The 13,905-nt window shown below is 32.2% G+C and overlaps 1 protein-coding gene across 1 annotated transcript; it reads left to right on the forward strand.

The window, feature by feature from the left end:
• The first annotated feature begins 3,889 nt into the window (after positions 1-3,889).
• NADK3 (NAD(H) kinase 3) lies at positions 3,890-6,982 on the forward strand. The gene is made up of 5 exons (XM_012981065.2): positions 3,890-4,109; positions 5,147-5,392; positions 5,582-5,662; positions 6,227-6,378; positions 6,458-6,982. The coding sequence occupies exons 1-5, from the start codon at positions 3,999-4,001 to the stop codon at positions 6,813-6,815; spliced, it is 948 nt and encodes a 315-aa protein (XP_012836519.2). The 5' UTR covers positions 3,890-3,998; the 3' UTR covers positions 6,816-6,982.
• Positions 6,983-13,905: the final 6,923 nt, after the last annotated feature.

Raw genomic sequence — 13,905 nt, forward strand, 5'->3', positions numbered from 1 at the left:
AGTTATCATATATATTTTACTATATTGCTATATGAATGGTAGATTATAGACTAATATTATTATGTTTCTAGTTCTTTTTAGTTAAATAGCTCATTTTATTAGGTTATTATTTTGGGTTTTTTTTTTAATATATATTTTCTGCAATAAATAAAAATATTTTTCGTATGTACGTTCCAGCTATTCAAATTATTTATCATAAATTACACATGTGTGTTGGTGTACAATTCAATGATTATAATAAATTTAAATATAGTATAATGTATTTTAGTTTGCCGAAACTCTTTGATGTTAGATCTATAATGTAGATTATTTAAAAAAAATGCAAAAAATGCTGATTTTCTTTTTTAAATCTTCGAATGGATTAAAAAAAATGATAGAATAACTCAATATATATCTAACTAATTATAATCGATCTAAAAAATATTTCATTCACATCAAATGCGTGAATAAGTGAAGATTTCCAAGAAAATACTTCAATTGTGTAAATTAATATAGTTATGGTTATTCAAATCGTCGAACTATTTTTATATTAAATATAATTTAATACTAAGACTAATATAGATAGACATTATTTAAGGGCATCTATTTTTTTCAACAAATCGTAGACCCCAAGTTAACTTCCTCTCTCACCTATAGTCAGAACCAGCGATCTACATAAGTATACATTCATCGGATGTAGCATAAATTTGATCATAGTATTTTCTCCCTTACTTACTTGCCAACATCCTTAATTCCTTTTAAATTACCATATAATAATCTCATAGACAAAAAGTTTGGCACATGATTTCGTCAATGATTTAACTTTTAATATAACATTGTTTAATTAATATATAATATTAACATACTTTGGAAGCGACAACTTTAATTAGGCCATGATCGATCAACATTTAAATAAAATTTCCCTTTGTCTGTTGACAGAAAGTGAGATGATCATATATTATTTTTCTTCACGTGAGATATATACCATTTTACATACATATGCGTTTTCTTATTTATTTAATATTTTCTTTTTCTTCGTTAGAAAGAAATTAAAGGTGGATTTTTGCCTTTGCCAAAAGCTTGTTCCTTTTCACTTTTTTTCTCAAGACCGATTTGCTATGATTTAGATTCCAATTCTTATTCTTATATATAAAGGAGAGAAACGTCACTGTTGTAACCCTAAGGAGATTTTTGATAAACATAAATTATTTTTATTAATTTTTTATTATAAAAGTTTCAAAATTCAAACCAAATTGTGTAAAGTTCTTTCGACATTAATCTCTTTTTTTTTTCAAACATACATTGCGAATTATATTTACACTTTTTTTTTTCCTTTAAAAGTTTCCAAAAAAAAAAATTTGCTTCATACCAGAGACAAATCAACGGAGTAGGTGGTGAGCTGAATGAGAGCCGTTGGAAAATAAGACACATGGGATGTGCTCCATAAATGGATAAGAAAAACATGTGAATCAAGAAGAGTAATTGAGCAATCAATGTAATTAGACAAATAAAGAGAACCTAAATTATGAAATGTCTAAAGAGAAACCCTCTATATAAATGAATATAAAGACCCGATTTAGGGCACAATTAATATCAATAAGAACACTTTTATACTCTCTTCCAAACTCTCTCTCATACTTATCATTTTCCGTTCATCATTTCGCCTTCGCCGGTCGAAGATCCGACGGTCGGTGTACTTTCCGACGGTCTAAAAAGAGTAGGGTTTGGAGCAAGGTCTTGAGGGTGTAGATTCTACACCATCATTACTGGTGATACTTGTAATTATTTTCACTCGTAACTATGTATTATTTCAGGGTGAACAAAAAACTTGAAAAATCAAACCAAAAACCAACAAATTAAACCGAACCATTACCAATCGAACAGAGGCAAAAACCACTGGGTTGATTTTTCTTTTTTGAAAACCGAATATGTTGTGGTTCGTGTATGGTTTCTCAACATAAAACCACACCCCTTGAACCGAACCGAAAACCTTAATGGCATCGTTTTACATGTATTTAAATGAGTTTCGTAATATTTTACTCATATATTTACAATAAAACAACATTCTAATGAAATATTATATTCTAAAACTATATACATGTTATATGGTGTGAGTAATAAAAAATATATATATATATATATATATATATATATATATATATATATATATATATATATATATATATATATATATATATATATCATTCTATATTTACAATAAACAAAGTTCAAAAGGTAGGATCGCAAGCGGGGATGGCATAAAAGTGAACCGATGAAATTAAAAGAGGCATCAAAGGGAAGGTTGAAAAGACCGATATCTTTACATATTGTACATCTACGGGCCGGGGTTGGCCATAGATCGGTTTTTATAAGACCCTTACCCTACGCTCCAGAAGCGTTTAGCTAATTGGCCATATTTGTCGGCCAAACTGGTTGGTTACGAATCCCAAACATGTCCAACGATGCCCATTACCAATCTAACATCTTCTTATTAAGTTGATTTCGAGAGAAAGGAAAAAAAAATTAAGAAAGAACGCACGTACATGTATATTTATTAATTTATATGCTGTTATTCAATATAATATTAGAGTCGGACCAAATGAAAAGTCTTTTGTTCCAATTACCCCGAAACTTAATCAAACATTTTTACGTAAAAAAATTATTAAAATATAACACGTTTGCACGTGAGGTGGCGTATGCTACCTTTGCACTACCTCCTAATTTCTCTGGACATGATCGATATCAAGAAGACAAAACAAAGGCAAATTAAATTTGTCCTAAAAAGAGAGTACAAATAATTTTTGACACTATAAAGAGACCCTAGGGAGACATAATTATTGCTGGTGTTGAGATTTCTGAAATCTTCATGCATGCAGAAATATGTATATTGATGTGGACATGCACTAAGTTAATTAATTACCAATTTTATATAGTCAATGCATATCTAATCCAATTAGATTTGATCGAATACTTTTCAAACAAAAGTCATATGCATGCAATAAATTAAAGAAGTTAATTACTTCAGTGATCATAGAGTATGTTTAATTGGGCCGCTCAACGGGCCTAATAATTATTTTCTATGTTGGGCCATTACTAAATAGTAAATACATAGGTCTCGTTTGACTGTCAAGATAAAATTAACTGATATAATATTAAATAATTTAATGAAGACTCAATTATTTTATCGGACCACGTGACGTCCAACAAACAAGCTCCCGTCAAAGGTAAGATAAGGTAAAATAAATTATGATAACATAATATTTGTGGGTCGACCAGACAGATTATTAGAGATACCAAACATCGAACAAAATCCAATTATTTAATTAATCGTGGTTAATCTTCCCCAACCAAACGGAACCTTAAAATAGAAGCTCATTGTAAAAGAATTAATGTATTGGCCCAAACTTTTTGACACTTGAGACCAATTTAGTGAAATATGCCTAGCGGTTTTTGCAAGTGAATCTGTGTCAATTGACTCAAGTTTGAATCCCCCGCCAACGTTTGCTAGGTAGAGTTTGTCACACGTGGTTAACTTAGTGTGGTTTACGTCTCTCGTATGGTTTGCAAATGTTTACCCAGTACATATATATAGTTGATTGCGAGTTCCTTCATTGCTAAAAATAATAATAATGATGTATAGAAATAACTCTTCGAATGTGTAATAATAATAATAATAATAATGATAATAATAATAATAATAATAATAATAATAATAATAATAATAATAATAATAATAATAATAATAATAATAATAATAATAATAATAATAATAATAATTAAGAAGCTATTAATTCATGTATGGATTAATAATTGTTAATTTATTGATAATTTAATATTTTACTCAATTAATTGAATTTTATCGTTCTTAACTCTATTAATTTCTATTGATTGTATTTTATTTTTTGTTTTTAATTTCCTTTGAGATAAACTTTTATGCTAAACTAGTTTCTAACATAAAAATTCGCCGGTTAATCGGATCCATTCCGGTGGTACCGTCAGAGAAAAGTGAAAGGGGGAAAATGGCGCGGAAGAGATTGCTGCTGCTGTTGAAGCCATTTGATGTGTACCCTTCTCACGAACCCTCTCTTCATTCCGTTTCTTCCTCCTCCTCCTCCAACAACCGCCACAAGGTACGCAATTTTTCAACATGAAATTATGTAAACGAAAAACAGAGAAACTCATTTTGGATTCTACAGTAGTCGTCCATTGATTACTCAGTGAGTAGCTATGTTCCCGTGTTGTTCGTTGCATTTTTCGTTTGTCTTTTAGGAAGAAAGAATCCATAATTAATTGAGTACATCACCTGTTTGATAATATGCCTCAAAGACCAGTACTGCCATTCAATAGTTGTTATTGTGTTGCCGTGCCGTAGACTTTTGGCGCATATGTCGATTTCGGAAGCTATTAGGTATGTTTGTTAAGATTGGATTTTTTTTCGTAACTTTATATTATGAAATGAATGGGCTTTGGGAAAACTTAGTGACAGAAATGATGAGTTGTACTATTTAGAAATGGTGCCGCCCCACTATGGAAGATTTCGTGTAAGCAGAGAGTTGCTAGTGTTATGGTTCTTCCACCATGAATTGAGAGTAGCTATGCCCAATAGTTCAAATAGGTCGTTTGGTAGAACCACACAAAACATTTCCCTCATTTTGCTTTTCAGGATTTATCGTACGTTGTATGTGAAGTTCGTTTTTAATTGAAGTCACCTCGATCAGTCTGCTCTAGTTGTCTCAAATATTTCATATACAAAACGTACAGTAGTTGTGGAAATAATACTTTGCTTCATTTAGTTCCGTCTGATATGAATGATTTTTGACTACATTGGTATATGAATAAGTAGTATGTTATGGAATTATCGTCTTTTCTGATTTTGGTTTGAGACTACATGAATCTGATTTACCGCTGAAGAACTTGGCAATAGGAAGAATGGAACTAAACTACACCAATTAATAAAACTTATATATTGTTAATTTTGTATTGATTCAAGTGTTTTCTTAAACCCCGAGGAATCAGGATCATTCTTAATTTTGTTTTAACAAAATCAAATTCTATAATTGAGGTCATTAGCTTTGTAGTTCAAAACTTAATGTCTCATGTATCCTTTTATATATTCTTTATGTCATGCTCAGATAACATTCGGTTTCTCTACCTGAGGAAATTGCAGGTATTCAGATATTTGTATGACAGAACATTGGCTCACAAGAATGCCATTAACTTCTGCCAGAGTATTTTGAAGAGAAAAGCTGTAGACTGGGAATCTGTTTTTCGTTCTGATCTATCTACGCCTATCCGTGATGTAGATCTCGTCATTTCAGTTGGAGGTGATGGCACTCTATTACAAGCAAGCCATTTAATGGATGACTCCATTCCAATTCTAGGAGTAAATTCAGATCCCACTCGACCACACGAGGTTTAGCATGTTTCTTTGCTTACTTTGGGATTATTTATTTGATCGAAATTACATTTTTGTATCTTCTGCTAATTCTTTTTTTTTATTACTATTATTATTTTTCCAGCTTTACGTAGAATTGTTTTGGTTGTTTTTGCTCTTTTTAGATTTAGTTGTTGGTGTCACAAAGTAATTATGTCATTATTTTAGGTGGCAGAACTAAGTGAAGAATTTGATGCTACAAGGAGCACTGGCTATCTTTGTGCTGCCACTGCCAACAACTTTGAACAGGTAAACGACCACTTGAACGATTTTCTTCTTCTTTGAAACTCTGTCTGCTTACGGGTATTCAAGACTTGGAGATTCAACCAAAAAAAAAAAAAACCGGGTCCTACTATTTAGAAAAAGCAACTGCACTGCCTAAACGAGTCACCAGTTTCTGAGATCTTGAAATTGTCTAAAAAACCTTGATGTGCTCATCTGTTCAGAAATTGCGAGATTTGGGGTTGTTCTCTAATTTTAATGAAACTATGTCTACAGCCCATTTCAAAAGCTAATTTCTTCATATTTTTATGAACATGTCTACGTTGCTGTTAAAATCATTTAAGACTAATGGTAAGAAAATCTTAGATATATGAACTCTCATTCCAAAGATGTAGTTCTCTAATAAATCTTGTGAGTTTCATTGCTCAATTCCATGCATACAAAAACGTGAGGCTGAGCATCGGTGTAGCTTTTATCGCTGTATTGAAACAACAAAAATATTGGCCTTACTGAAACCATTTATCGCTCTACTTGTGAGAAAATATAACCTCTTTCCAGGGATAAATCATCAACATAATTTATTTTCCCCAGTTACTAGACGGCATCCTTGAAAAACGCTTTGTCCCATCTGAATTAGCACGGATGGCTATTAGCATCAATTCAAAGCTGATCGCAACTTCTGCACTGAATGATGTTCTACTCTCTCATCCATGCCCTGCAACAGTTTCTCGATTCTCATTCAGGTAAAGAAAAAGATTGCTCCGATTATTTTCAAAACATAAATATAAAAATAGAAATCATTAAATTTTCTTGCATTAATAGGATCAGAAAAGACGAGGAACCTCTCTCTTCTTTGGTGCACTGCAGATCGAGTGGCCTCAGAGTCTCCACAGCTGCTGGATCAACGGCTGCGATGCACTCAGCTGGTGGATCTATAATGCCCATTTTATCCAAAGAGCTTCAATATATGGTAAGAGAGCCAATTTTTCCAGGGGCTAGTTTGCAATTAATGCATGGATTCTTGAAGTCGTACGAAACTATGGACATCGCATGGTTTTGTAAAGAGGGGCTCGTATATATAGATGGTTCTCACGTGGTTCATTCTATTCAGCTCGGAGATACAATAGAACTATCTTCCAGGGCGCCACCGCTAAATGTTTATTTGTCACCCCACTCGTAGATATTTTTTTCCCCTAAGTTATGAGCTAGTTGAAAACTGAGAATGGGAATTTTCCTTTTTTTTTTTTTTTTTTTTTTTGTTATGATTAACACGGTTATTGCTGTGTTACAGTTGCAGCATAATAGTGATCAAAGATCAATAAATTTGAAAGATGGTTGCATAGCAAACACAACAGTGTCAATGCCTCCCCAGATATTTTACTCATCATTCAATCTTAATTTCAAAATTCTGGGTTATTTTACCGGGCACAACGACGTTATACAAATTTTGCACGTGAAATAAACGCCAAAGTTGACGATTATGAGCTATTTTATCGAGAAGTAAAGATATATCTTACAACTGAGTAAATCTATCTGTTGTCCGTGAGAGCAGTTTTCTTGTGCCATTTCTCTGGCGAGCCAATTCAGAAGAGCGGATGCATGAAGTCTATACCTCGCTTACAAACGACAAACATCTCCTATCTACAACCTGAAAAAAAAAAAAATAAGGCATTTTATTGCGAGCATTAATTGGAATTTCTGAAGGTAAGTTTGCAGGGGAGCCTCCTCCAGACATGTCAAAGGTTGAGTTAGAACTGTTATGTCTCGGTTGCCACATGTCATTTCTTGGCCCTGATGCGTCGGGAGTGTGAAACGACGACCAATCTGCTAACCAATAAGTTCACTAATCTTCATTTTTTTTTGAATAATACAAAAATGAATCAACCCTTTATAAAGATGAATATGATTACCATTTCTAATAGAATCTCTGTTATCCAGCCTTGTAGTTGCTGAATCTGAGAACAAATCGGGCTCGTTTCTTGCTTGATCGTACATTTCGTCGAGCTTTATCTTCTGCCTGAAGTTGATAGTAAGATCATCAGTGAGTGACCATTCAAATGGATGGGATATTAGTGAGGATACATATCTGAGGAGATACTCCAGCCATCGGCATATGCAGGAGAGAGCATAATAATAATGTGAAACGAGGCTGATGGAATGTATTATAGATTATAGGGTAAATTACAATCACCCCCTGAGGTAAGGTCAAATTACAACCCCCCCCCCTCTTGTTTGGATAATTACAACCACCCCCTCAACAATAAATATTTTTACACGTCCACTCTTACGGTTTCAAAATTCGTTGAATTTTCGAGATTATATGGATTATTATCACTTTTGTACCCGTTGTATCTGATTCGAACTCCACATTTTGAAGCAAGATGATCATAATATGTGTTTTTAAGCTTGTATATATCAGATTGTGGTGCATCAGAAACTGTATTTTTACACAAAACGAGTACAAACTAGAGCACATTTCACGAAATCTAGATGATTATGTCGAATTTGACATCATAAGGGTGGAGGTGTAAGAAAAAATCATAACTGAGGGGTAGATGTAATTATCCAAACAAGAAGGTTTTTTTTGTAAATTGACCATACCTCAGGGGTGATTGTAATTTACCCTAAATTATATTATAGCATTGATAAAGTTTGAATTGAGAGGATTTAAACGGCATAATCTGGAGAGGGCATAGTTCATCCTATTCAAAACCTGAAAGTGGTGACCGTTGACCAAAACATTTATTTTTGTATCGAAGTCAAAACATCTGCTATACTAAGTTTTACATTCTTGAGGAAGGACTTAAGGATAAACTAGAAACTAAAATTTCCTACGAGGAAAATATCATGCATTTTTATAATTTGCAATTGCAAAATCACCCCAACTATACTGCATTTCGCGGAGGCAAATGCTGACCGAATGAAAATGAGCATAGCTTCCATAGAGTTATAAGGTGACATGGCTCCTCAAACATTTCTTAAATCACGCATAGTTCTTTGTTGTCTCCACCACTTCCGAAAACTAATAGTCCGTTAAAACTGTATCGGAATAATGTATCCAATCTATTATCCCATTAGAGTTTCTAACTATGTGCTATGGGGGTAAGTGTAATTATCGATACCACAGAGACCTTAAAGTTATTTTAGTATACCTCAGCGATGTGAATGTAATTTACCCTATTATTTATCCTAATTTTTCTTTAGGCAATGTTGATTGTTTTAAGGCTTAATGGTACAGTGGTGAAAAGTCACCCGACGAAATTTTCCAAAATCTGAAATATGTATATTTGCAGGACTACCATATCATGTATAATCTGAAATTATTTTGAACTAAAGTATTAATAAACTCAAAATTAAGATTCAAACAACAAATGTTGAAGATTTATCACATGTACGTGTAAAACAACTTCTATTTACTATACTAATTCCTGCCTTCTGCATCATTCTTTCCTTTTCCTGTGAACTTAATGCTATAGTTAACAGATGATTATCCATATAATGTATTTTGTTGTTAGTGCCGCATTTTAGTTGCATTCATTCCTATGTCCTTCATCACTGTACTTGTGGTTCCACTTGCTAACTATTACTTGTCTGTGACTTGTATTAGTTTCATCCAATTATTTCCACAAATTCATGTAGAATATGGTATTGCTTTTCTCTAATTAGCGCCAAACTCAATATTTTGAAACGTTATGCACCGGTGTCTATCTAGCATGGTTACGAAATTACTACTATGTTTATGTATGTGGATTTTATCATTTTGTGAATCCAGTTTTGATTCTAGCATGCTTGTTGGACAGAGTTGGTTCTTGCTTGAGAATTCTTAAGATAGCATGGTACGATCAATACGGCGGTGTCATCGAGTTTACCGCTAAACCAGAAGTGAATGTCAATCTCATGACAAAAAAAACCCTTTGATGCTACCATAACACAAGGGGATGTTGGATGGGAAGAGAACCGTGGCTTTATTAAGATTAAGGTAGTTTTTACTGATCTTCTGATCCTATGTTTTATCTACAAGTTCTTCCACTCACAAGTTCTAAATTTTGTAGGACATTAAGATTTATACCCGTCATTTAGAGGATATTGGACTAGATTATGAAGCTACCGTGAACATCAGTAGATCTGATGGAGCACTCTCTGTAGATCTCTCATGTCGCGGTTGTTCACCTTTTCCATATTGTTTCCTATTTAAAAATAAAAAATAAAAAAATCAACACAGATATCAGAATCAAAATTTAACTTATTTCTGTTTGCATTAGTGGAATTCTTACTTGGGCACCCCCTGTCACAGTTATATATATGAACCGTGAACCGTGAACCGTGAACCGTGAACCGTGAACCCTTGTCACAATTATATAGAAAAATCAACACAGATATCAGAATCAGAATTTTAATCAGAATTTGAAATGAACCGTGAACCGGAGTGAACTGGCCCGGAACCGGCCCGAACCGGCCCATGGCCATGTCTAGATGGAAGTAAAAAGGATTGCAAAAAAGAGGTTTACCCCAAAGCATTTATCGTTTCCTTTTACCTTTGATTTATTTTTACCTTTGATTTATTTTTACAATAGGTGAGTGCTGAGGTGGATATCTTGATTTGAGAGGGATGCTAAAAGTCTCCAAAGGCTTTGGTGAAGAGGGTAAACCTACATATTTTAATTATAAATAAATTACGAGCCTTAATTTATGTTCAGTAAGCGTGATTATTAAGTATTTATATGTTTAGGAGCTTAAATTATATTGATACAAATGGTTATGAATTTTTATATACCAATTTGCTTCGGTTTTATATCAGTTTAGGTATAAATATGACAAGTACAGTAGAACCTCGATAAATTAATACCCGATAAATTAATAACCTCGCTTAAATAATGAATTTTCCCGGTCCCGACTCGGGGACAACGTGCTAAATTAATAATTCGCTAAATTTATAAGATAATACATATTCGAAAATTTTAAGAAGCCCCATATAATATATAAATTAATAATGCATAAAAATAATTCTTAAAATACATGGTATAGTACATAGTTTATAGATCTATGAAAGGTTAATACAATATAATTTAATTGTCGTTTGTTTCTTGTTGAAGTTCACATTATGATCAATCTCGTCCCTCTCTTTTCTTAACATGATTAGAACGTTCGGTATAGTTTCTCATAAATCAACATAAAACCGTTCCATACCATTGCTGCTTTAAGAGCTTCCGCTCGTGAAACGTGCTCTATAGTGCATTGAACTAATGGTACAATAAATAATGTACACGTATTTAAAAAAAATGTATTTATTGAAAATAATAATAAAAGTAATTTTATAAATTAATAAGTTATTAATTAATGTATAAATTAATAATTATTAATTTATCGATAAGTTAATATTTCGCTAAATTAATGAAATTTCGATGGTCTCAACTGTATTAATTTATAGAGGTTTAACTGTATGTGATTTATACATGGATTATGTGTGAGACTAAGTAGTCTATTTAGTTAATCATGTGTGATAATTCCTTTGTGGTAGGATTAATTAGTTTAAGTGAGTGAGCATTTTGATTGAGTGTACCTTGTGTTGAAACGTTTATACTCCAATTTGTGGGATAATTACAGTTTTGATCCCCCAAGTTTGCACGTTTTTCACTTTTGGTCCTCCATTTACCGTCGTCAACAAAATACATACTAATGTTGTCACATTTTAACACATTTAGTCCCTCCGTCTGTTTGACCGTTAAGTAGTAATGGTCAACGGTTGAATTTGGGTTTTTTTTTTTTTGATAAAATTGCAATAAGACCCCTGTATTCTTTCAAAATATTCTAAAAACCTCTAAAATTTTATACAACCATAATTTAACTCCTATTTCATCAACTAACCAATTTTAACCAATGACCCCAATTTTTCAAAATTTGGTAATCCAACGTTGACTTTCTTTTTAACTCGGTTGACTCTTTTGTCGATTGATCTTTTTTTCCCGCTGTTGACCGATGTTGAATGTCGGCTTAACAGCGTTGACATTTTTTTTCTTGATTTTTATTTTATTTTAATTGAAATTTTTGAGTAACAGAAAAATATAATTAAAAAAATCAAAGCAGATAATCGGCGAAATAATATCATAAAAAAATCAAAATAAAGAAAAAAGGAAAAAGTCAACGCATCTCAATGACGGAAAAAATTTAAGACAAAAGAAAAAGATAAAAAAAGATAAAATTAACGGCCGGTGTTAGCCCCAAAAACTGTTGTACTAGAGTGGTTATCTCATTTCAAATTACTCCGCGCATGCCTAATTCATCTTATTCATATTTTCTTGGGAATAAATTTGGGATGCACTGGCGGTTCCACGAAGAAAAAATTGAGGGGAAGAAATTATGGATTTTAGAATTTTTTTAAATTGTATTAGGCCCTAGAATTTCAGATAAAAACTTTGTTAAAAGTTTGTAATTTTAATATTACGATACTAGATATTAATATAGTATTATTATTATATTATACAGTAATTGTGTTGATCGGAAAAAAAGTCAAAGGAAAAAGTTCGTAGAAAATCAAGAAAAAAAAAATCAACATTGTTAACCGAGAATACAATGTCGGTGAACGGCGTCAAAAGTAATATTAAATAAAAAGTCGATGCAGAAAAAAAAAGTAAAAAAAAAAGAAAATCAACGGCGTTCAACGGTCAGCGGTAATGGTAGTAAAAATCGGGGTCGTTTGTCAAAATTGATTAAATGATGAAATTGGGGTTAAATTAGGGTTTGAATAAAATTTTAGGGGGTTTTAGAATATTTTAAAAGAATGCAGGGGTCTGAGTGCAATTTTTATCTATGAAAAATCTCAAATTCAGCCATAATTCAACAGTTGACCGTTACTTATTGACGGTCAAACAGACGGAGGGACTAAATGTGTTGAAATTTGACAACATTAGTGTGTATTTTGTTGACGGCGGTAAATGGGGGACCAAAAGTAAAAAACGTGCAAACTTGGAAGACCAAAACTGTAATTATTCCCCAATTTGTTGCTCGTTGACCGAATTTTCTCAAGTAATTGAACCCAATTTCCTTACCAATATTTACTCTATTCAGACATTTCAACACAGTGGGCCGGTCCGTGAAAACAGTGGGCCACGGGCCATTTGACGGTATTGTGTAATGTGTGGTAATATATAAGTCTTGCATAGTAATTGTATGGTTTGGTTCTTCTATTCTAAGCAAAGCTTCTTTTAAAATTTGTGAATTTTATCCTTAAATCGTTTTCTACACTAAAACATATATAAAAAATGATTTCAGTTTTAAAGTTTTAAAAATTTCAAAGATTTCAGGTTATTTCTCTTACTTGTCTATTTGATTTAAGTTATATTTGTTATGCGTGCACTACAATTAGTCTTCAATCTACTATTAACAACAATAAACTCTTCTCCAGTAGTGATTTATATTTTCATTTATTCATTTCAAACGCAGTTGTCCTTACCGTAAAGTTCATGTCGAAACGCAAGACCAAGACCGATGTCATTTTCAAGCTCGAGTTTCAAACTGAAATAAGAGAGTTGCGGTATCATATGCATATGGAATCTGTATAGAAACCATTCGGTGTGAGGGAGACGAGCAGATGGAATAGTACAACGTCCATGATGGAAGTTGTACATGTACCGGAAGGAATCCTTAGCATCTAATATCGCAGTTGACTTTGACATAACTATGAGGGTATGGGACTCCACAGGCTCCTCTTCATCATTGCTATTTTCATCAACATTTCCTTCGGTATCAGTAATCTCTGCAGTTGAGAACCTGGTTCTTCATTAAATTGGAGTTGAATTGAGTTTCAAAGAATTTGGCGTAATTTTAGTGTATATAAAAGGGTTTTCCTTATTTGCTAATAAATTTGAATGAACTAAAATTATTTGAAAGACAAAAAAGTTGGATATCCTTTTTTTAATTAACTATTTTTTTAATTGATATTTTTTAGACTTGAATTATCCAAAATGCCCATATTTAATATTACTGAAAATTATCATATTATATTATTATAAAAAATCAATTATTATTTTTGTAAATATGCAAATCTCCCTAATTTCTCCACGTCTCACGCGATTTTAGTTTTGGTTTTTCCTTTTCTTTTTTAATTTTTTATTGTTTTTTAATTTCTTTTTACAACAAAAATTGATTATTTCTTACTATTTTATTTTATTTCATTTTTTAAATGATTCATATTTAAAAGAATTTGAAATCCGCTACATATTCATCGAAAACCACTATAAATTCATCAAAAACCAGTATGTAATTGAAGTAAA

Source organism: Erythranthe guttata, chromosome 13, assembly GCF_056151865.1.
Source record: "Erythranthe guttata isolate IM_541 chromosome 13, IM_541, whole genome shotgun sequence".
Classification (NCBI taxonomy): Eukaryota; Viridiplantae; Streptophyta; class Magnoliopsida; order Lamiales; family Phrymaceae; genus Erythranthe; species Erythranthe guttata.